The 23,130-nt window shown below is 39.5% G+C and overlaps 2 gene segments (V, D, J or C); both read right to left on the reverse strand.

Moving 5' to 3' along the window:
* Positions 1-988: 988 nt before the first annotated feature.
* LOC130844619 (T cell receptor alpha variable 26-1-like) lies at positions 989-1,873 on the reverse strand. The segment is given in 2 exon segments: positions 989-1,395; positions 1,834-1,873. Coding segments are annotated over 2 exon segments (447 nt in total).
* A 6,510-nt stretch (positions 1,874-8,383) lies between these two features.
* On the reverse strand, positions 8,384-14,526 carry LOC130844620 (T cell receptor delta variable 1-like). The segment is given in 3 exon segments: positions 8,384-8,563; positions 13,803-14,230; positions 14,445-14,526. Coding segments are annotated over 3 exon segments (657 nt in total).
* Between the last annotated feature and the right edge of the window lie 8,604 nt (positions 14,527-23,130).

Below are 23,130 nucleotides of genomic sequence, written 5' to 3' on the forward strand. Positions count from 1 at the left end.
AAAGATGTTTAATACAACAAACTATTTATGACAGCACAGTCATAGAAACAAATATTCATTAATGGGAAAGTAATTAATTTAATGAAGGAATGATTCAAAGTACTAAATAGGCATCATAAGGAATGAAGTGGACTTCCCTATTTTTTTCTACTGTAGAAAGATCTCCAGGACACTTTATTAACTGAAAATCAAAAGGCAAGTTGGAAAAAATTCAAATAAATCTAATTTGCATGGCAAATCGTGTGTGTATGTATATGTGTGTATGTATAAATGTGTATGTAATTGCATAAAATGATATGCAAAGATACAGATAATGGAAATAAACAGGTTGGCATGATACACCTTAAAGTACCGGAATTGGTTTTCTCAGAGGACGGTGAGAGCTAGGGTGGAATGAAGAGATAACACTCACGGACTTTCAGTTTTGCTTTGCCTGAGTCTTTTATGATGAGTTGGATCTATGTGTTGCTTAGGGAATATCCAAAGACGATGAAAACTCTTTACAAAGGCAGGACTTCTAGACAGATAAAAATAAACTAATAATCACATAATTTTTGTTTCTTAAAAAAAAAACTTCATCACAAATATGCATGTTCTAAACTAGCAACAAAAAAACATTTCATATTTTTCTTACGGAAAGAGTACCTTGTTTCTGGTAAGTGGAACAACTATAATAAAGTGATTTTCAGATTCTGGACTTGTCACTGGGTACAACCGAAAGAAGTCTTTGGAATAAGAAGAATTATTTGCATTTTATCACTTTTTATGTTGAGACTAACACACTGACCAAGATATAATTGCCATGAGGAGGAGCCATGACAAACTATTAATACCTCTTCACTTTACTGCTGTTACAATTACGATTCTTAGTCGCCTCATAATTTGTCTCAGCAACATCAACCAATGAAGCACTTCTTCCTTGTCCTCTCTTTTTTCTTTTCTTTATCAATCTTCTCCTCTATTCCTGCCCTTCCTTTTTCCCCATTTCTTATTGCTCTCTGACTCTCCTTCTAGATGCTTCTAGATTGATCTCAGTGTCTGCTGCTCCCCAGTATCCCCTCCTTGCCAGAGATACTGCGCAGGTGCAGCCCCATCTGTCCCAATGTGCCTCTCGCAGGATGCAGTAGTACACAGCGGTGTCTCTCAGGGTAACCTGGGGCAGGACCAAGGTGCTGGACTTTCTGTCTGTAGCTATGGTCAGTGAGGCCATGCTGTTGGTCTCAGTGCTTCGTAAGCCATGAATGATATACTGTGGACTCTGATTGGGATTTTGCCGATACCAATGTATATAGTCAGTTGCACTGATAGCAGAGTGGTTACAAGGCAGCTTTACATCTTCTCCTTCAGCAGAACCCATGGAGTTGGGCTGGGTGGTCTCAGCATCAATCATAGTCCCTAATGAGTCAAGAAAATCCAATTATCTCCTGACCACAAATCAGTGTGTTTCTATGGATCAAGGCCACAACCCTCCCACAAGTCTCTGGCCCTACCCTCTACTCCAGTGTTTTTGTTTATGTCCTGAAAAATATCCCTGTTGTATTATACAGACCAAAAACACATGGCAAGAATCAGAGACTCCATAGGCTCTATTCCATGGGTCATTAGCTCAATAAACACAGAGATTTCTTACAACCAGGACACTGCTATGGACTCTGCTGGGATCATGGCTATGATTTAACTTGTGATGTAGAAGATTGTGCTCCCTAGCAAATGCATAGAGCAGCTTTCAATTCCATCCCTAGCATGCTCAATAACCCACAGGGAGAAAAAGAGCAAATAACTCTTCATGGTCCCTTGGCCTCAAAGTCATCCCTGTAGACACAGAACACTTACCCAAGGTCAGAAACACAGTTACTCCTATCACCAGCCTCATGCTTCAAGGACAAGCTAGGATCATGGGCTCAGAGCTCAGTCTGGTGTTTCATCCTAGGCTTAAAGAAGTTCCAGAGAACAGAAGCAACTATTGCTAGTAAAGACTTACAACCAGTGCAGCTACCACTGTGTTGTTGCCAGGACCTTCTCAGCCAATGACTGAGAAGTTCCTTGTCTAGGTCTTCCTCCCCTGTCTTAGTCACATCCCCAAAAGTAGGTGAGACATCCCCAGCAGTGGCTGCCCACTGCCATCTTCTGTGAAGGTTAAAGTCTGGCTCTGCAAAAGCAACACCAATGACAATGATGTTTCTATTCAACCACTGTTCCATCATTTGTTCCTAAAGAAATTGGCTGATGCTCCATGAAGCTTATGGAAAGCAGCATTTAATCCAAGAAGTCTATACTGATCTCTGTGCTGTAAGGAGATGAAAATTCCCATCCACATTCCAGAAAATGTATGTGAGATTCCAAAGTAGGCAGTGAGGCAGTGATGTGCTCTAAGGGACAGGAAACATTTAATAACACTGAGACTAAAAACTACCCGTCCTGGAGCTCAGGGCTCCTGTAAAGGTACTTGGAGTCAAGCATCTACCGTCATCTCAGGAGACAGTTCTCAGTGCATTCATTCTTGATTTGGCAGCTGATGACATGGATGGTGTTCACCTCATCCTCCTTGAACAGTGGTCCTTAATCCTCATGTCCTCTAGGCCCCTGTTTGTAGGTGCTGTGCACCAAGGATGCTGAGACAGGGAGAAAATACAGAAGGGAAAGCAACTAAGGTAGGGGAGGTGGGGTGGTTGAGGGTGGTAGAAAAACTTAGGGGAAGGGGAAAAAAAAGAGCATCAGGAATAGAAAGGGAAGCAGTAATCAGGGGAGGGAAATAGAGAAAGCAGTGTTTAAGGAGATACATGGAAAGGGCTTAGGCTATTGGGCTAAGATCTCCTGAATCCTTGACTGCACACACCCAACGAGGGATTATAAAGCACAGGTTGTCCAAAGAGGATGAAAGCATGTCATTTTTCCTTTCTCTCTAGAACATCAATGGAAAACATCTTTCCTTCCTTCTCCCAGAAAGGAACGTTGTTTTCAGATAAAGCAGCCCCCTCTTGTGTCTGAAGAACTGAATTGCAGAGCTAAACCCTGGCTAAAATTCAGCCAGCAATCTTCTGAAAACCTCCTCATGTTTGAAGGTAAATATCTTAGTTGTAATACCTCTGCACTCATCTGTGTGTTTTTGGTCCTATAATACTCCACAGAAGGTTTTAATTATTTTTGATTGCTTTATTTCAGTCATATAATTGTCTGAGGTTAGCTTTTCTTTTAATTTTCCTTTTCTCTCTAACTTTCCCATATTTAAAGGTTACTACAAAAGCCCATATAATTCAATGTTTATAAGAGAGTTTGGTACAGACTAGACACTCAAGAATTACCTATTTGCTAAGTAGATGAATTGTTAATTGTGAATTGAGTGAAAAATATTTATGCTGAGCAACTCTTTAAATTATTCTACAAACAATCTTCCAATCTTATGGAATACATGTTAGACAGAAGACTCCAATAGGATAAATAGAGGGTTATAATTGTGGACAAAATTCAACAATAGACAACAAACATTCCAAGCCTAGGATGGAGGAAAATTATACAGAAGGCATGGGAGTAAATATTATGGTAAGCATGCTTCATTCATTTAACAAATATTCATAAATATTCATTGGGAGCCTGTTCTGAAACAAATCACACACACACACAGATCAGCCAACAAGCACTACTACTGAAAATATAAGAACAGATAAAAACTGGAATTATTTAAAATAGGTAGGAATGTATTATTTTATTATATTAGCAAAAAGTGGAAGAAAATAATTATCAGTAAATTTTTTTGTTGGCTTCTTTGCTTTTATTTTAGAAGATGGTAGAAACCCCTACCAAGCTTCATTTTAAATTATATTGAAAAATAAAAAATACTCTGCATTAATTGGAGAATCTAAAAATAGGTTCTCCAGTCTCTTGGCTCCTTTCAGAGTTTTTAACTTTAGAGAATCATATCTCTAAGACTATATGAGGTGAGGTTATCTTCCTTTTCTTGATGAAAACCAAGATAATGTACTTAACTTACTTTCAGAAAATCAAGAGAATTTGATGAAAGGCTAACACTTCTGCATAATGAATACTCTCAACGATCAAGAAATGGAAGAGAAAATCCTGACTCTAATAAAGGGTATCAATAAAAATATCTAAAATCAACATTATTCTTTATAGGATCACACACAAGACAGATAGACCATCATTACTTCTATTCACTGTTCTCCTGGAGGACCTGGCATCAAACCAGGAAAAGGAAACAAGATGTATTAATTTTGAAAAGGGAAAAGCTAAACCATTTTTATTCACAGGTCATACACACGTGTATGTAGAAAATACAAAGGAGTCTATAAACAAACTATAAGAACTAGAACTCATAGGTGAATTAATACAGTCACCAAACACAAAAATCAATTTTATTTCAAGGTTCTAGCAAAAAGTGTTAGAAAATGAAATGAAAATGTCAGTTATCAAATACCTGGTGATTAATTTAATGCAAGGTATGATGCAAGTCTTCTCCAAAAAAAAATTTAACTTTAATCAGACAGGACCTACATAAAGGGAATAACATAAGACTCCATATGTTAGGATGTAAATTGTCCCAAATGAATCCATAAATTCAACACAATCCCAATCCAATCACTAGCAACCTTTTCTGGTAGACATCAAGAAGCTAATTCCGTACTTCAGGTGAACGTACAAAGGCTTAGAATAAAATTTGAAAAAGAAGAACAAAATTTGACTTGCATTTCCAATTTCCAAATGTATATGTAGCCCCAGTAATTAAGACAGAATGTTCTATTGGAAAGAGGATAAAATAAAGAAGTCAGTAAACAGAATCAAATCCAAAAATAGGCCTATATACATGCACCATCAATTGATTTTATCCAAAGGTGTCTAGGCAACTCCATGGGGGAAATGTGGTCTTTTTTATGGGATAACAGCTAGAGCAATTGGCTATTTGCATCTTTTGAAAGTACCTTGACTCCTTCTTCTTAGCATACAAAACATTAGTTCTAGATGGATACAAGATCTAAATGGGATAGGTGAAACTATAAAGTTTCTAAAAGAAAACATTGGAGGGCTTCCCTGGTGTTGCAGTGGTTAAGAATCCTCCTGCCAATGCAGGAGACATGGGTTCAATCCCTGCTCCAGGAAGGTTCCACATGCCACAGAGCTATTAAGCCAGTGGACCACAACTACTGAGCCTGCACTCTAGAGCCCACAAGCCACAACTACTGAGCCCACGCACCGCAACTACTGAAGCCCAGGCGCCCAGAACCGGTACTTCGCCACGAGAGAAGCCACCACAATGAGACGCCTGAGAACAGCAACAAAGAGTAGCCCCTGCTCACCACAACTAGAGGAAGCCCGTGCGCAACAACAAAGACCCAACACAGCCAAAAATTAAATAAATAAATAAATAAATAAATGTCTTTAAAAAAAAGAAAACATAGGAGGTGAGAGTAGAGGCAGGAAGTTAGTTAAGAGGCCCTTGCAGTCATCCAAGTGAGAGGTGCTGAGTGCTTGAATTAAGAGAGTAGCAAGGAGTACAGAAATGAGGACATGGATGTGGGTGCTATGTGAGAGGTGAACGCACAGGACCTTGATGAGCGTTGAAGGTGTGCGTGCTCATTAGCACTCTGGTGCCCATCTGCACAGGGAATGTGTTTATTCTATCAGCTCACGTGGAAATTAATGGCCAAAGTTGCCCCCAATGATCCCTGCTTCCTGATATCCTAGCCCTTGTGTAGCCCCCGTGCACACTGAATCCGGGCTGGCTCCATGACTCAGTGTAATAAACACATGAGCAGATGTTAACATCGTGGCAGTTCTGAGACTAAACATGAAGACTCCTTGGCTGCTTCCCTTTTGTGATTTTGGATGCCCCGAGGCACCAGGTTAAGATGCACAGCTTCCTTGAGAGACCATGAAGAGAGACCATGAACAGGGGCCATGGTCACTCCTGCAAATGCCTGGAGTGAGAGGTGAGCCCAGCCCTCTTGGGTTCCAGCTGAGCCCCAGCTTCCAGGCAATCCCACTATTAAGTGAGCAATTTGAGGGCTTCCAGTGCAGTTGAGCCCCCAGGCATCTCATGGAAGAGAGGCATCATGAGAACATGAAATGGTAGCTGTTTTAAGCTGCTGGGCTTTGGGGTGCTGCAAAACACTAAGGCACTGAAGTCCTATGAAGAGAGTCTTGTTGAGCACTTGTGAGAAATTGTTAAGGGTAAAATGTGCTTCTCCTCTCTCTGATTTCTGATTGTCTCTAATAGCTGGACCTGGAACCTCTGCCTACTTCAACAAACTTCACTTCACGGATGGCCCTAGTGCCCCTGCCCTGGCACAGAGGATGAGCTGGCAATGCTCAGGTGTGATGAGAGCCGTGGGCCCCGCAGCACAGGAGCAGGTGGCTGGTGGTTCACATCGGGGCCCTACAGTCAACAGGGAGACGTCAGCTTTTCTTCTTCATTGTGATTTTTATATTTCACTCATTTCTCTTGTTCCGTGTGGCTAAACTCTGGAAAAAAACGAGGGGCCATTTAAAAGGTCATGCTTGTATCTCTATGAATAATCAACATTTAACAAAGTATTTTCAATTCCAGATCCATTTTGGAACCCAAAGAAACTGGAAATATCAGTCCATATTTCCTTAGTCACATATGACTTTCACTTTTTTGGAAGGACTCTCCACTCCAAATTTACATTTTCCCAATGTTTATAACAGTAAATTTTGCAAATTATGTCCCACTGCATATAGGAATTGATTTCCTGTGTGGGGAGAGCTTTCTCCCCTCCTGTGCTAAGGCCAGCAGCGGGCGCAAGGAACTTTGAGTCATAGGTCAGTTTCGAGCAGCACTCTACACTGAAGTGCTGTATAAATATAAGCAGTATCTATGTGTTCTATGTATGAAAAACACCATGAAGCACTGTATTGGAGCAACGCACAGATGAGCCACACTTCATCCTTGCCTGTTTTCTCTGCCTTTTGTTTGTACCAATTCAGAGTTAGCTAAACCAAAGGATCACCACTGACAATATAAGAAATTTCTTCCCTTCAGCTTTATGCCAGTAATATTGGAGACTCAGTTTGGGAAGTTGACCCGCAGCTCTTCTTTTGTGTTGTTTTACTCCACCAACACTACTGTTCAATGAACTACAGGTTCTCCTCACTCAGTCCTGGGCTCTACTCTTCCAGGTCTACACACACATTCACATAGCACAGTGGATTCAAGCACTAGCAGTGTGATGGACAAATAGATTCATTACTGCCTTGTGAATGATGTTTGAAACAACATCTGTTCCCATGTATGTCTCTTAAATGGTTCCAGTCTGAAGGATTTGTATGCAATCCAATATTGTTTTCATCATACGTATTATTATTTCCTAAACATGAGATAATGACAGTGATAATATTTTTAAAAACATAAACCTACAAAAAAGAGAGATGTCGGGGTGGGGAGCACAATGGCAACATAATTTAGGAATCTGGACAGAACCTGGATAACGAGTTACTAATGCACACACTAGGAGAAAACTGAAACTCAAGCTATTAGAAGAAGAAGACCAGAATTAAGTTAATTCATGCTGACAAAACCCAGAAAGACTCCAGAATTAGAGGTCACTAGAGTACCAATAGTGCATTATTTGGAAATCTGAAAATTACAACCGTACCAGATACTCAGCTAGTCTCATCTACCTGGAAATTACAAATGAAGAAACTTAGATCCTAGAGTTCAGGTATTATTCAGCATCACAATCACAGGACAAACTGGAGGAGAGATCAAGGTTAGTAGTGAACTTTCCCTATCAATGCTTCTTTCAGATATCAAAAGTGATTTTTAAAAATGCAGATAGCCTCATGTGAGAAGAAATGAAATACAGATGTCTATGTAGTAGCAAGATTGAACTAAACCAAAACCAAAATCCCCAATTCGTTAAATGAGGCAGAATTGACTGTCCTGGTATGAGACATGCAGATTTCCATGCCAGGTGTGTGAGAAGATGGCCTATCCCATGTTGTACTCATGCACTTGAAGCAATACTATAGAAGTACTACCTCTTAGCATGTACTAAATATGAGGGGTAAATATCACCCTAGTTTAATCAGATTATTTTAGATAGGTTTGAGTAACCATTTAGTGCACTTGAAATCATGGGCAAAGAGGAGGCTAGGGATCTGACTCAGTGACATGGCCAACATGCTGGCGGGAGTCAAGGTTAGTGATGTGGACTAACATCCAGTTAGTCCAGTTAGTGGAAGGATCTCGGGTGACTGGAATGACTGTTTACCTATGTTTGCATTTCTCTCTGATTATTGAGAACACTGAAATTCATTGAATTTGCCTTTTTCACCCCACACATGGCTATCCATCAACAGTGGTACCAGAGCAGCAGCAGGCACGGGTTGGGTATGGGCTGAAGGGGCCTTAAGGGCACGGTGTGGAGGCACAGAGGTATGTGGCTGAGTTCTCGGGCTGGGATCCTTTGATGAACATGTAGCTGTAACCCTCCTTAGTATTCAGAGTGACTCTTACTCGTCCTTCCTCCTTTTCATCCCATTTAAAGTCACTACAAACAGATTCTTGGGGCTTTTTGCAAGTTCCCATCTGTACCAATGTAAAGCATAAAAAGAGCTGGAAGGGAAACTGCAGGTGAAATTGGTGCTCTCTCCTTCCTGAACCCGCAGAGAGGGAGGACTCTGTTCCACAGTCAAGAGGCTGCTCACTCCTGTTCAGAGAGACAGAGTCAGACATAGGAACTGATCTCTCTACAGAGTGTTCATTGTCTTTACACATTCCCAAAGAGAACCTAGAGGTGGCTGACTACATCCTTCTCCTTCCCCATCAGCACCCCAGACTGTTTAGAATGTCTTCAGGTTGAAGCCACAGGATCAGCAATGAGGCTGGCAAAGGATGCCTCTCCATTTATCCTGCCCAAGTATCCTCAGGAGACGAACGTTCTGCAGCCTAGATCTGTGGAACATTCTGCTTCAGAAAACAGGACTCTGCGTCAGGTTGTCCAGCCAATTAGAGACAAGGACACATACATGTCCTAGAAACACACCAACCATTTCTGTCCTAGGATCAGTTTCCTGTGGTTCAAAAGGAGGGATCAAACATGCTTCCTTGAGAGTAACTTCACAAACATTGAGGACATCCCCCATGAGCTCACAACATAAAGAGAACTGACAATCTTTCAAGAGTGAGTTGCCTCATTGTGGACTGCTTCTATTCAACTTGAGAGAGACTGGGATGGCAATTCATGGCAGGAAACACTTGGTTAGGAATCTTTTATATAAAATTTTGATAAAATTTTAAGACTTTCAAATCCCCAAATTATAAATGTGCACAAATACTATGTGCTCAATTATCTTTTGCTTTATGTACATTATTCTAATAGAAAAGTCATGCAATAGAGATATTATCATTCCCAACTTACAAACAAGAAAACCAAAGCTGAAAGGGATTGAAAAACTAACTTGAGATCAAACATATGGTAGGTGGCATAGGAACAATCGGAGCACGTACCTATCTGGCTCTATAGTCTACAGTGTTTGGAATCTGCCATGTCATCTACATTTGTGATGCTCAGTAAAAGCTTTAAATGTTAGAGAAGATATGTTCTAAAAATAATGGGAGCCTACTTTGTGGTTATTCTTCCTAATAATCCCCCAATGAGAAGAACCCAAATGTGGAACATCTGGTGAGTGGATAAACAAAATGTAATTCACTCACCAATGAATTATAATTCAGCAATAAAAATGAGTAAAATACTAATATATGCTACAACATAAGTGAATAAAAAATTACATTAAGGAAAAGAAACTGACACAAGATCACATATTGAATTATTCCATATATATGAAATCTTCAGAAAAGGAGCATATAGAGATATAAAGTAGATCAGTGGTTGCCTGGGGCCAAGCATAGAAATAGAGAATAACTGTCATTGCAGATGAAGGATCTTCTTGTGGTGATAAAAATGTTTAAAACTGGATTATGGTAATAGTTTCATAAATCAGCTAATTTACTAAAAATTATTGAACTGTGAATTCAAAATGGATGAATTTTATGAAATGTCACTTATATCTCAATAAAGTTGCTTAAAAGTAAATAAGAATTATGTTCTGTCTTACTTGTGTCACAGTCCAGGAATGATGTTAGTTTGATTCAACATCCGCATATTTGTTTAAACAGTGATTTTGTGCCCACGATATCCCTAGGAGCTCTGAAACTTAGAAAGGCAACATTCTCTGTTCCTGTGAGCTCAAAATATAGTTAGAAAAAGACGATATGTCCAGGGAAATTTTACTAGTACAAGATAGCATTAATTAAGGTTGTTCCGATTCTAAATCTACTTCTGGAAAATTGGTGAAGTAAATTTAACGGTGAACAACTGAAATAAACAAAGAAAACAGAATGGGGTAGGTGCTAAAATCAGAGAATAGTGCCTTTCACCTACTTAAACTTAAATCGTGTTCTGAAAAGTAGAATAGTATTGGAAGGCACCTCAGTGACTAACCTCTATCTTTCCTTCCCAAGAAAAGAGATGCAGCTACAGTTATTAAAGAAAATCCTTGAAAGCCTCCTTAATGTCTCCTAATTTAGAAGTGTAAATGCTAAGGCTGGGCAGGAGCTGCTAGACAAACAGCAGTCACTGCAAGTCAAGTTTTATCTTTTTTTTTGCTTCGGATCACAGCAATCAGACCCCTTGATGATAGGAGTGTGAGGGCATCTTCTCACCACTCAGAAAGCCCACTTGCTGTGGAGCTTGTTCCTGATGAGAATCCTAATCCCTTGATAAATGTACCCACCTATTGGAGGGGTTGTGTCCACAGCAAGAAGCGTATACCTCCAAGAGCAGGGTGCATTCCTTCAACTAATAAGGCAGAATTCTGAAATCTAAAGCCATCGTAATTATCTGAAATAGAGGCCAAGCCAATTGACCACTAGATAAATTAAATCAATCTTGCCTGAAGTGACTTGCAAGGCAGAAATGTTAACAATTCTAGATAAACAACACAAAATTTCGTCCAGCTTAATCTTTTATTTTAGAGTTTGAATAGTGTGGATTCTATAAATAATTCTATCTCTTGTACACTACATATATTATATACTTGTATTTTATGTATATATGTATATGTGTGTGTGTGTGTGTATACGTGCTGAACCAAACTGGGTCCACTTGCTCACGTGTGCTGTAGTGAAGCAAAATGCAGTGTTTATTGCTCAGCACCAAGCAAGCACTCCAGGAAGCTAGTGCTGAAAAGGCTGGAGCTCCCTGATGGCTTTGAGGGAAATGTTTTAAAGACAGAGTGAGGGAGGGGGTTGTGGGGTGTGTGATCAGCTTGTGGACATTTTTCTGATTGGTCAGTGGTGAGGTAATCGGGAGTCAATATCATCCACATTTTGGTTCCAACTGGTCTGGGGCCTAGCGCTTGTGGGCAGCATAGTTAACTTCTTCCACTTTGTGAGGTTTCAGAATCTGCAAAACAGCTCAAAGGTCATGGCTCAGAATATGATTTATAGACCTTGAGGGGGAACTGAAGGTCCTTGCTTTGTTTAGTAGCAAAACTATTATTATTTTGGACTTCCTAGGTGGTGCAGTGGTTAAGAATCTGCCTGATAATTCAGGGGACACGGGTTCAATCCCTGCCCCAGGAAGATCCCATATGCCATGAAGCAACTAAGCCCATGTGCCACAACTATTGAGCCCATGTGCCACAACTACTGAAGCTCATGCACCTAGAGCCCATGCTGTGCAACAAGAGAGGCCACCACAATGAGGAGCCTGTGCACCACAACAAAGAGTACCCCTGCTCACTGCAACTAGAGAAAGCCCGTCTGCAGCAACGAAGACCCAACACAGCCAATAAAATTAATTAATTAATTAATTAATTAATTAAATTTATTTATTTATTTATTTAAAAAAACTATTATTGTTATGTCTTGCTTGACTATTTTCCTCTCATTCTGCCTTTTCTCACTTCTCTAATTAAATTTATACTTTGGAACTTGCCATAGGCCTATGAAACTAAAGTTTTTTTATGCACAAGAGGTAAAGAGAGGGCATTGCGCAGGGTGGGGGGGGGGGGTCTGTTCCAGAAAGGCCCCATAGGACTGCTCAATTATTTATATATATATAATATTTATATATATGTACTTGTAAGTATCTAAATATCTGTATATCATCTATATACCTATATATCTGTATATCGATTGTGGCTCCTGTGTGACAAGCATGGAGGAGGCATGGGGGGTGCCACAGTGAAGAGGATATAAAAAGGCCTACACTGCAGTAGGAAGAGAAAAAATTAAATAAACAGATTTTTTAAAAAATAGGACAATTTTAAACAGGGATAAGCACTTTAAAGACAATACAATGATGTCCTGAGATAGACAGATATTCTTGGGATGAGGAAAGGTATCTACTCTAAATACGGTATGGAGGGAAAGCTCCACTCACACTTACTCTGCAACACCAGGCAAGGTATTGAACCTCTCTCATGTTCAATTTCCTTCTCTGTAAGTAGCTGGTATCTTTCTGCTGGGCACAGGACTCAGCACTGGCATTCATCATCTCATTCACTTCTCATAAGAACCTTTGATGGTAGATTCTATCAATATCCTCATTGTAGATATGAGGAAACTGAAGCATAAAAATTATTATGCCATTTTCCCAGAATCACTCAGCTAATGAGTGGTAGAACTAGAAGTACACCCCTAAGTCTTTGGTCTCAAGCACTTTGCTACACTGCCTCCCTAAAGGAGGTTGGACTCAACCTTGAGGGGTTCCAATAAGAATTAAGTGAGAACACACATGCAAATCACCTAAAACAACACCTTCCCCATCATAGGCTCTCAACCAGCTGCAGGCAATGTATACAATCTTGGGGGCTGGGAGACACTGTCTGAAATTACAGAGGAGTCTCTCCACAAGATAAAGCTCAATATTTTTCTGAGGTGTATTTAGCACTTTACATAGCAGATTACACGTATTATCGTCAGTATCCATGGCCCATCATGTTCTTGCTGTTAATAGAAAATCAGTTTATTAAGGTGTTCTATTGAGAGATTGGGTGGCATAGATAGGGAAACAGTATACCAAGCAGGGTTTGCTACAATTTTTTGTTCATTTCCCCATTATTGACTTTTGCTCCCACTTCTCAGGATATTTCTATACTACAAGAGAGGACAGAGCAGTAGACACAATTTTACTTACCAGAGAAATGATTTTCCTGATGGTTCCAGATAACTATGCCCAGGTTTGTGATATGAGTATGTTTTAGTGAAACTACCACTTTAAGTTATTATGGAGCAAGGGATTTCCTAGGTGGCACAGTGGTTAAGAATCTGCCTGCCAATGCAGAGGATATGGGTTTGATCCCTGCTCTAGGAAGATCCCACATGCCACGGAGCAACTAAGCCTGTGCGCCACAACTACTGAGCCTGCGCTCTACAGCCCGTGAGCCACAACTACTGAAGCCCGCGTGCCTAGAGCCCATGCTCTGCAACAAGAGAAGCCACTGCGAGCCCGCGAACCACAATGAAGAGTAGCCCCCATTCGCCACAACTACAGAAAGCCCGTGAGCAGCAACGAAGACCCAATGCAGCTAGTAAATACATACATACATACATACATAATAAAAAATATTATGGAGCAAGTTTTCTACTTTAGACAAATTTACACATGTTCTGTATGATAGATTTAACGTTAGAAATTCAAGAGGGGAATGTATTACTAGAAAGTTCCTCTAAACACCTGCTTCCAAATGACAAAGAAGGAGCTTTAATTTAGAATTAAATGTTCTGATCCAGACCACAGATTAAGCAACCACAGGACTACCATTTCTTGTCTGGGGTCTGCAGGTGTGAATTTCAGCTTGGGTCCTGAAGCGGGTGTTGGGCGGCTCCCATTTATTGAGCTCTGGGGTTTTTGTTTAGCTTTTCCTATTACTTCAAGCACTGTGAGGTCCACGAGACCACAGAAATACTTTCCAGAGTCTTCCAGCTGTAAGGCTGAAATGGTGAGGCTGATGGATTTATCTGCTTTCTGAAAGTTTATAGAATAGCGGCCATCCCTTGCATTGTGGCTATTTGAATACTGACGAATAAGGAAAATCATCTCTCCACTGGGAAGCTGCTTATACCAATAAATGTAGTAGTAGACTGTGCTCCAACTTGTCTCATACCTACAGTTCAGGGTGACTGCCCGCCCCACTTGACTGGTTATGTCTGGCTGGACTTGAGTAACTTTCTGGGCCATACTGGTTCCTGTGGAAAAAAATCAGAAAACAGAGCTGAAATAGTGAACAAAATAATATAGGAATTAGACTAATTTAGAACCCAAATACAGACCAAATTGAAATCAGAACATGCTTGCTTTCCTCCAACGCTTTTTCCTCCCCAAGTCCACGTGAAGTACCATATGCCTGTGTGCAGACCTTTCACCCTGAGCATTCTTACCCATGTTTGGAAGCATCCCTACCAGAGAAGATGAAGGCCAGGGGCACCCAGAGCAGGCTGGAGAGCGGCATGAGGCACGGATTCCCCTGCACAAAAGTGTTTAGTTCTGCCTCAAGCTGAGAGCTCAGTGTCTTTGAGGGCCCTGCAGCACATATACATAGTACCTGGGTTCCTGTATGACCCCCCAAACAGGAAGTGTGGTTGTCATGTACATAGATCACGTGGTCTATGCACAGATGGGAAAAAAGTCCAGCTCACCACAAACCTTTGCTTTGTCTACTTGTCTTTCCCTGGTCATTAAGTTAGGTAGGTCCTGCAAAAGCACAAGGAAAAAGCAGCTACTACTAAACGTTTGAGCTGAGGGGAACGGAAGACTAAACAGGTTGACATACATGAATAATTATTCGGTAAAAGTTTTTGCCATCCCATTTAAAATAGGATTTAGTACAGCCTACAAAACATTCTTGTAATCTACTTATTCGTCATTCATTAGGCTATACTTACTTTTCTCCATTCAGAATCTAGTGACTCTTTTAAAAAATTCACAGATCTTAGGCCTTCTGGGTGAAAAGTAATCTTATCCAAAATAATTAATGTATGTCTTTTTTTTAAACCAGGTTCTAGGGCTCTACTTAGGTTTTTCATAAAATAATGTTACTTCAACATAAAATGATAAAAAAAAAAAAAACCCAGTCCATCTGAATTTCAGAGTGTATTGAGTTATGTTTGAATAAAACCACAAGAGGAATAAAATATTATTCTTTTGAAATCTGAAAATGAATCTTATTTATTAAACTTTGAGGAGGATCAGGATAATCAGAACTACTGCCTCCAAAAGTAGAATTATACTTTACTAGATCATGTGTCTTAGAATTTTCCTGATATCACATTTTCTATCCCATTGGTCCGAAGTGATCTGTCTCACTTGCTAGTGGCTGATAATTCTTTTCTTTGTAAAATAAAGTCCAGATAATCATGCTGGATCTTTCTGTGATGCAATGCTATAATGCACTCCTACCAAACTTGGTATCTATAGGCTACAAACACTTAGGGTAAGTCAACACCACAGAGGTAGATGACTGAAATTTTGTACACTGTTACATGCTTATGTGGACTGTAGCTGTCAATCTTCCATTTGGTTTCATTGTTTTGATGCATGAATTAATATAAAGGAATCAAAGGCAAAAAAACAAGTAGAAACGAAAGTACAGACAAGGTCTAAAACAGTGCCAATTCCTAGAATTTAAGATCAAAATAACTCATTAATGAGTGATGCAGGGAGGAGAGTGTATATTTAGCTGAGACATCTACCCCTCTTTCCCATTTCACCTCTGAGAGCTGACAGGCAGCCTATGCCCTGGTTTGCAATTATTTGAAACTAAACAGAAGAGACCCATGAATGTCCGCAGCAGCCTGGGGAACAGCATGATATTTTAAAAGATATCTATATATAATAATTACATATACATACCAGGAAATTGCTATTGTAACGTTTTATTAAAATCCACACTGTCATCTGATACAGCAGTTTTTATATGCACTCTTTGTTTTGGATGCATAGGCTCTATGAATTTTTATCACATGGATAGGTTCTTCTTGCCAACACTAAAATCATGATACAGAATTGTTGCATCTCTATAAAGAAACTCTCTTTGTACACTCTCCCTACCTTGCAACTCTTTACAGCCTCAAAACTACTGATCTCCTTTTCATCTCTATACTTTGTCCTTCTGAGAATGTTGTATAAGTAGAATCACACTATGTACAATCATAATAATCCAATAAGTGTAATCACACAGCATGTATGTAGCCTTCTGAGACTGACTGTTTTTCACTCAGCATAACATCCTTGAGATTCATGTAGGCTATTGTGTGTGTCAACAGTCTGTTCCTTTTAATCACTACAGACCGTCCCTAAGTTTGATGGACCAACTTCGGATTTTTGACTTTAGAGTGGTGAGAAAGCGATACGCATTCAGCAGAAACCCTACTTCGAATACGGAAGTGTGGTCCTCTCCCGTCTAGCAGCACGCTGCGTGACGTTCCCGGGTGATGCCGGGCAGCAGCAGCGCGCTGAGCTCCTGGCCCGCCTCGAGCTCATGAGGGTGAAGCACCTGCACACTCACCACCGTTCTGTACCCACACAGCCCTGCTGATTTTCACGTTCAGTACGGAACTCAATAAATGACACGAGATTGTCTACAGTTTCGTATAAAATAGACTTTGTGTTCGATGATTTTTCCCAACTGTAAGCTAAAGTAAGTGTTGAGCACTTTTAAGGTAGGCTAGGTTAGGTATATTAAATACATTTTCCACTTACAATATTTTCAACTAAAAATGGTTTATTGAGACATAACCCTATTGCAAGTTGAGGAAAAGTCTATAAATAATATGGCATTATACACATGAATGACAGTGTATTTATTTATTTATTCACCGAATGAAGAACACTTGGCTGATTTCCAGTTTTGGGTCATCACAAATATAGCTGCCATGAATATTCATGTACAGATTTTTGTGTGAACATAAGTTTTTCATTTCTCAAGCATAAACACCCAGGAGTATAATGGCTGGTTGTAAGGTAAGTGAACACTTAAGGTTATGTGGAACTGCTGAATGTTTTTCCAGAATGACTGTACCATTCACCTACCAGCAAAGTATGAATATTCCAATTTCTCTGCATCCTTGTGAGAACTTGGTATTGTCAGTATTTTTAATTTTAGCCATTATGATAGATGTGGAGTGCTATCTCATTGTGGCTTTGATTTGCATTTCCCGGATGGTTTATGATGTTGAACATCATAAAAATAAGCTTACATGCTTATTTATGTGCATATTTCCCTACCACATAGCTCTTCGGTGAAGTGTCTCTGGGAACCTTTTGTCCAGTTATCAACTGGATGGTGTGTTTCTTCCTGCTGAGTTTAGAGAGCTTGCTGTATTCTGAATATCAGTCTTTTGATGAAAATCTAATTTGCAAATATTTCCTGCCATTCTGTGGTTTATCTTTTTCATTCTCTTAGTCGTGTCTGTCATAGAGCAAACATTTTTAATTTTTATTTTTTTATGGATTGGGCTTTTGGTCTCATGCCAAAAATCTTTTTGTTTAATCCTAGGGCATGAAGATAGTCTTTTAAGTTTTTTTCTAAAAGATTTGTAATTTTATATTGTACACATGAAAGTATGGTTCATTCTGAGACTACTCAAATTTTTGTATAAGATGTGAGCTTTAGGCCAAGGTTCAATTATTTCCTGAGAATATCCAATTGTCCCAACATCATTTGCTCATAAGACTATGTAGCCTTCATTGAATTGTCTTTGCACTTTGTCAAAAAATAAGTTTTCCCCACTTGCGTGGGTCTAGTTCTATACACTTAGTGGCATAAACATGGTAATGATATTCTGTTATTACCCTTTTAACATTATAGAACCTGTAGAATGGTTTTCTGTTTTAGTCCTCATATTTATAATTTTTTTTCTTTTTTCCCTTGATAATTCTACCTAAGGATATTTATTTTATTAGCCGCTTTAACAAAATTAACTTTGTATTTCATGATTATCTCTATAGTTTTCTTTCTATTTCACCAATTCAATCATTTATTATTTACTTCTTTCAGTTTATATTGGGTTTAATTGCTCTTCTTTCCTATCATCTTTTATTGAAAGCTTAGAAAATAGTTTTTCAACCTTTTCTCTTTAGCAATAGAAATATTTAAAAAGATAAATTTCCTTCTATGTATTATTTTAGCTGCATCTCATACATATATATATAGTGGGCTCTTACCATATTATCTTTTAAGATATTTTCTAATAGACATTGTAATTGTTTCTTTAACCTGGGGTTATTTTTAATTTAGTGCATAAATTCCAAATATTTAGGATTTTCTAGAGACATCTCTTTGCAGCTGATTTTCTAAACGAATTCCATTTTGGTCAAAGAATAAATTCCTTAAAATGACTATTTTTTTAAACATATTAACACTTTTTCATGGACAAACAGATTTTGTGTGTGTGTCTGTGTGTGTGTCTGTGTATGTGTCTGTGTGTGTGTATGTGTGTGTGAGTGAATATTTCACCCACACAGCAGCATTTGGCAGGAGCCTCAGCTGCAGGTTTGTGTACAGGCTGCAGGTGCCTGGAGAGCACTGTGCACTTGCTGCACAGAAATAGGTGGCTGAGTCTCCAGGCTGAGAAGCCGTGATGTGCAGTGAGAGATGTTTGGCACTTTTACTGAAGGAAACTATAAATCTTCCATCTCCCGTTTTATTCACAACTGAACGTATGGCTGTCAAGAATGCAGGGCCTTTACCAGGATGTTGTCGGTACCATGGAAAGTAGACAAATGCACTGTTCTCATAAGTACAGTTCAGAATTGAAATCTCTCCTTCCTGAACTGTCAGAGATGGAGGGCTCTGTTTCACCTGCTGCTGCTCACTTTCTCCCTTCTGTTGGCCACTCACCCCTGCTTAAAGAGATAAAATGTCATTAGGTCCACAAATTTATATTTCCTTCTTAAAATGTCTACCTGGATGAACTTGTTTTTCCCCAATTTCCTCATTCCCCCAAATTAATGAGATATCCTAGGGATTCTCCACCACAACTCACAGCCTAGTTGAAGCCACACAATCAAAAATGATGCTCCGAGTATCATGTCCATCGTTCCTGGCACCAGTGCTCAGTGACAACCCAAGTTCATTGTCTGGTCTTCTCAGCCAGCTAGAACTCTGACTTCAAGTTCACACCTGCTTTAATTCTTCCAGCAGGCCCCACCCTCTCACAAGTGCTTTCACTTAAACCCATCTCTCTCAAAGGAAGTGTTTCCCATTTTGCACTAAGAACGGCTGAACATTAATTTCATTGAGAATTATAAATGGTTGCTCACACATACATACACAACAGGTTACCGTTTCTCTCCCTCTATCCACCATTCCTTTTCCTCACACCTCCTAGATGCTTAAAAATTATATATCAGGACAGCTTGAAGTCTTACCAGGGATTACATTACTTTACAATGGGAAAGAGAGGGACTCCCATGAAGTCACAAGACTAGCATGCAGAGGGACATTTCTTTTTTTATTACAAATGCTAATTAAACTCTATTGAGGATGCACAAGGGGCACAATGTACCATTACAAGCTAAGGTCAGGGATCAGAACAGAGAGAATGTCTAGTCCATTTGCACTCTTGGAACTTCAATTTCAATGCAGTCTTTCAGAGCTGTCCACATTTTACATGACCCTAAGAAAGAGGATAATTAAATCAATTTCAATGTATATTTCTTCTAAAATATAAATCAGGCAAATGAAATATTTCCAAGAATATGCATGGGGAAAATAAATTGAGAAGCACTAGAATAATTGTTCTGTAGGATCCTTGATCTCCAAACGGATAAGAGAGGCTAGAAGACATCTGCAGAATTCAGGAATATGGGGCCATGACCACTCAGGAATGCAGCATTTTTGATAGTCCTCATCTTGATTTTGAACAAACATTCAACATTTTCTTCCACCTTATCCTAACAGGTAAAATACAAAAATGCGAAGGATTAATTTAGCTTTTGATGTCAACACAGCTGGATACAGAGACAAAAATTGAGGATAAATTCCAAAGCAGCCTTAAAAATAGGGGTGATCTGCATTATACATAGAAGCTAAAAGAAATAAGGAGATCATTTTTTAAAGCACGGAGAAATGTTTGTGTTCTCTGTATTTGATGTCATCTCAGATCCCATCAAAGGAAAACATCCTCACAGTGCAACAGGAGACAAGGATAAGCCTTCCCCCTCCTCAATCAAATCCCATCTACTCCAGCACTCTAAGGGGATTTTTTTCTTGTTGTTCCATGAACTTTTGATGTGTTTCCTTTTTCATTTATGCATTCATTAATGCAAGTCTTCAATATATATTTATTAGTGGTACGAAGTGCCTACTACATGCTCAATACTTGGGTCTCATTCATGAAAGAGACAGTAAAAATCTTTGGTCAACCCAGTCCCAATACTCCAGTACAGTCAGATAAAAGCTACTAAAGAGAAATGTGCATGTATGTGATGCACCAAAGAAAATGATAATGAACTCTGCTTCTGAACCCAATTAGAGAATAGCTCTGATGGAGGGCATGCTTAAACTGGGACTTACACCACCACCAGACCGCCCAGCGAAGAATGGGGTAAGGGAATTCTAGGCACAGATTAACTCAGTATGGTTGGAGTTGAGTTGTATCTGAGTGAAAACATTATAAATTTATATTATAGAAGCTAATTTGGCCCTGTTCTTGAAGGACAGCCTATATTATTTAAGGAAATATTCGTTTCCAAAGCCATATTTTTCACACTATTAGGCCAGAATATACCCAGATACTACTTAGGTAAACACATAGATACACATTATACATACATGCATACATACAAGACTGATAGATGTAAATTGAAGCAAAGATGGAGATAATAATTTAACAGATACTTAAAGGATCCTTTCTGGCTACCTGAAGACTTTGTGTATGTGACACAAAAGTTAATCTTCCCTGAAGGAGCATTGCCCCTCTGTGGCCATATAGAGAAGTACTCTGAATGATTTTACACAACTTCTTAAAAGTTTATGTTCACAACCCCTGCATCCATCAGAGCACTGAAGTGAGGGACTGAGTCTTCTTCTTGGGGCAGTGATTTCTTCAGACAGAAGAAGATCTTGTCCAACTTGGGGTCTCCTATGAAACCTTTGCTGCTTTTTACTGAGGTGTGCCTCACGTGGATCTGGAAGCCTTGTTTGGGATGCTGGGCATAACAGAAGAAAAAACAGGGCTCCTGAAATATTCATGGTAGGGCCTCATCTGCCTTAGGGTCCCTTCAAAGACAGAAATTGGTCTCAGGCTGAATCAGTGCATGGGGCTGTCTTTCCTCCCATAAGATCAACATCAGCTGAAGGAGAGCCCTTCACACTGAAGAGAACATGTCTTTAATAGATTCTAAATCACGTAATTGTTCTACATCATTGTCAACACTTGATACAGTTGTCTTTTTATTTTCAGCCACCATAATGGGTGGACAGAGATCTCATTATGGTGTTAACTTGCATTTCCCTGATCCCTAATGATGTAGAACAGTGGTTTGCAAACTTTTCCCATAAATGGTAGAAACGTAGGCCATTTTTGTCTTTGTAGGCCACCCAGTCTCTGTTGTAACTCCTCAATTCTGCCATTGTGACATGAACGAAGCCACTGACAATACATAAATAAACAAGCATTTCCATGATCCTATAGAAGACTTTATTTACAAAATTAGGTGGCTGGATGGATTTGGTTTGTGGGCCATATTTTGTTGATTGCTGATTCAAACTAAGTCCTTTTGTGTGTTCATTGGTTACCCATATGTCTTTCAAAAAGAGTCTGACCTAATATTTTGCCGAAAGCTGGAAAACTTGTTGTCTTTTATTGATTTTTTTTTGTAAATGGCATGTTTCTGGCTCAACAAACACTCTCATTACCAGATGGACAAGTCAGCCTAAAATAATCCATAACTGCTTTCAAAAGCTGATCCTGAACCAGTGACTTAGAAGAGTACAGAGTACTAAACTTCACTATTCAGAAGTATTCTGAAAGCACTTGTATTGGGTATACAGATTTTCACTCTTTGTAGTCTAGGACTACTCAGTGTTAACAAAGCTTCTCTAAGATTCTCAGGCTCTTCATGCACTTCCTCATTCAAGCATAGCTTCTCTTCATCCCTGCTTTATTCCAACCACAAGTCACTGTCAATCAGAACAGTCAGGAATTCTTTCCATACCTTCTCCTCTACTGGGCACTGCCCATCACATATTTGAAACCCTGACATCAAGTCCTAAGTTATCATAGGGGATCATGGATACAAAGCTAACATTCAGGTTGCTCCAAATACTTTGATGAGAGTTGAAGAATAAAAAGTGAATTTTAAATTATAAATCTCTTCAGATTTGAGACATATGCACACTCTGTCTCTTCCTTCACACACATCAGTATCACAGATGTCCCTCAGCTTCTGATGTCATTAGGGTCACAATAGCATTTCTGCTGAAATTTCATCTGAGGGAGAAGAAAACAATTCACAGCCCCTGGGTGGTGAATACGATTCTGGAAAATTAGTGAATAAGAGAACCTATATCGGGGTCAAAGAGGTCGGAAGGAAAGGTTGGGAGGCAACACAGGGTCAGGAGAGAAACCTGGAGCTGTGAGTTTCAAAATGTCCTTTATCACTAAAGGAGCAGAGAAGTGTGAACATTCAAGTGGATAGTTTGTGGGGGAAGATGTGTAACCATGACTGGAAAAAGACAAGGGTTGGTCGAATAGGCAAAAAATATTCAAAGACAAATGTGAACACTGCAGAATATGACCTGAATAATAGCAAAAGCAGTAAAAACTGTATGATTGTTTCAAGGAATAAAAGTCACAGTGACAGTGTTAGACAATGTTGGTACCTTGCTCAAATTCTGTCAGAAACCTCATTTGTGCTCATTCCCCTACTCTTGTGGGCTTTGCTGCCGGCAGATTAGATAATAACAGACTTCTGTGGGCCTCGTAAGACCAGCTCTCTTTTCTCTAAATGGGACACTGTAGTAGGATTTATGCCCTAGATCTCCCCACAAAATCAGGCAGACAGAAAGTCAGAATGCCCCTCGTTTGGCCTTTTCTCCTTCCCTATTCAGGTGCAGGAATCTTTATCTCAAGGTCTGATCCTG

This window comes from Hippopotamus amphibius, chromosome 2 (genome assembly GCF_030028045.1).
Source record: "Hippopotamus amphibius kiboko isolate mHipAmp2 chromosome 2, mHipAmp2.hap2, whole genome shotgun sequence".
Taxonomy (NCBI): Eukaryota; Metazoa; Chordata; class Mammalia; order Artiodactyla; family Hippopotamidae; genus Hippopotamus; species Hippopotamus amphibius.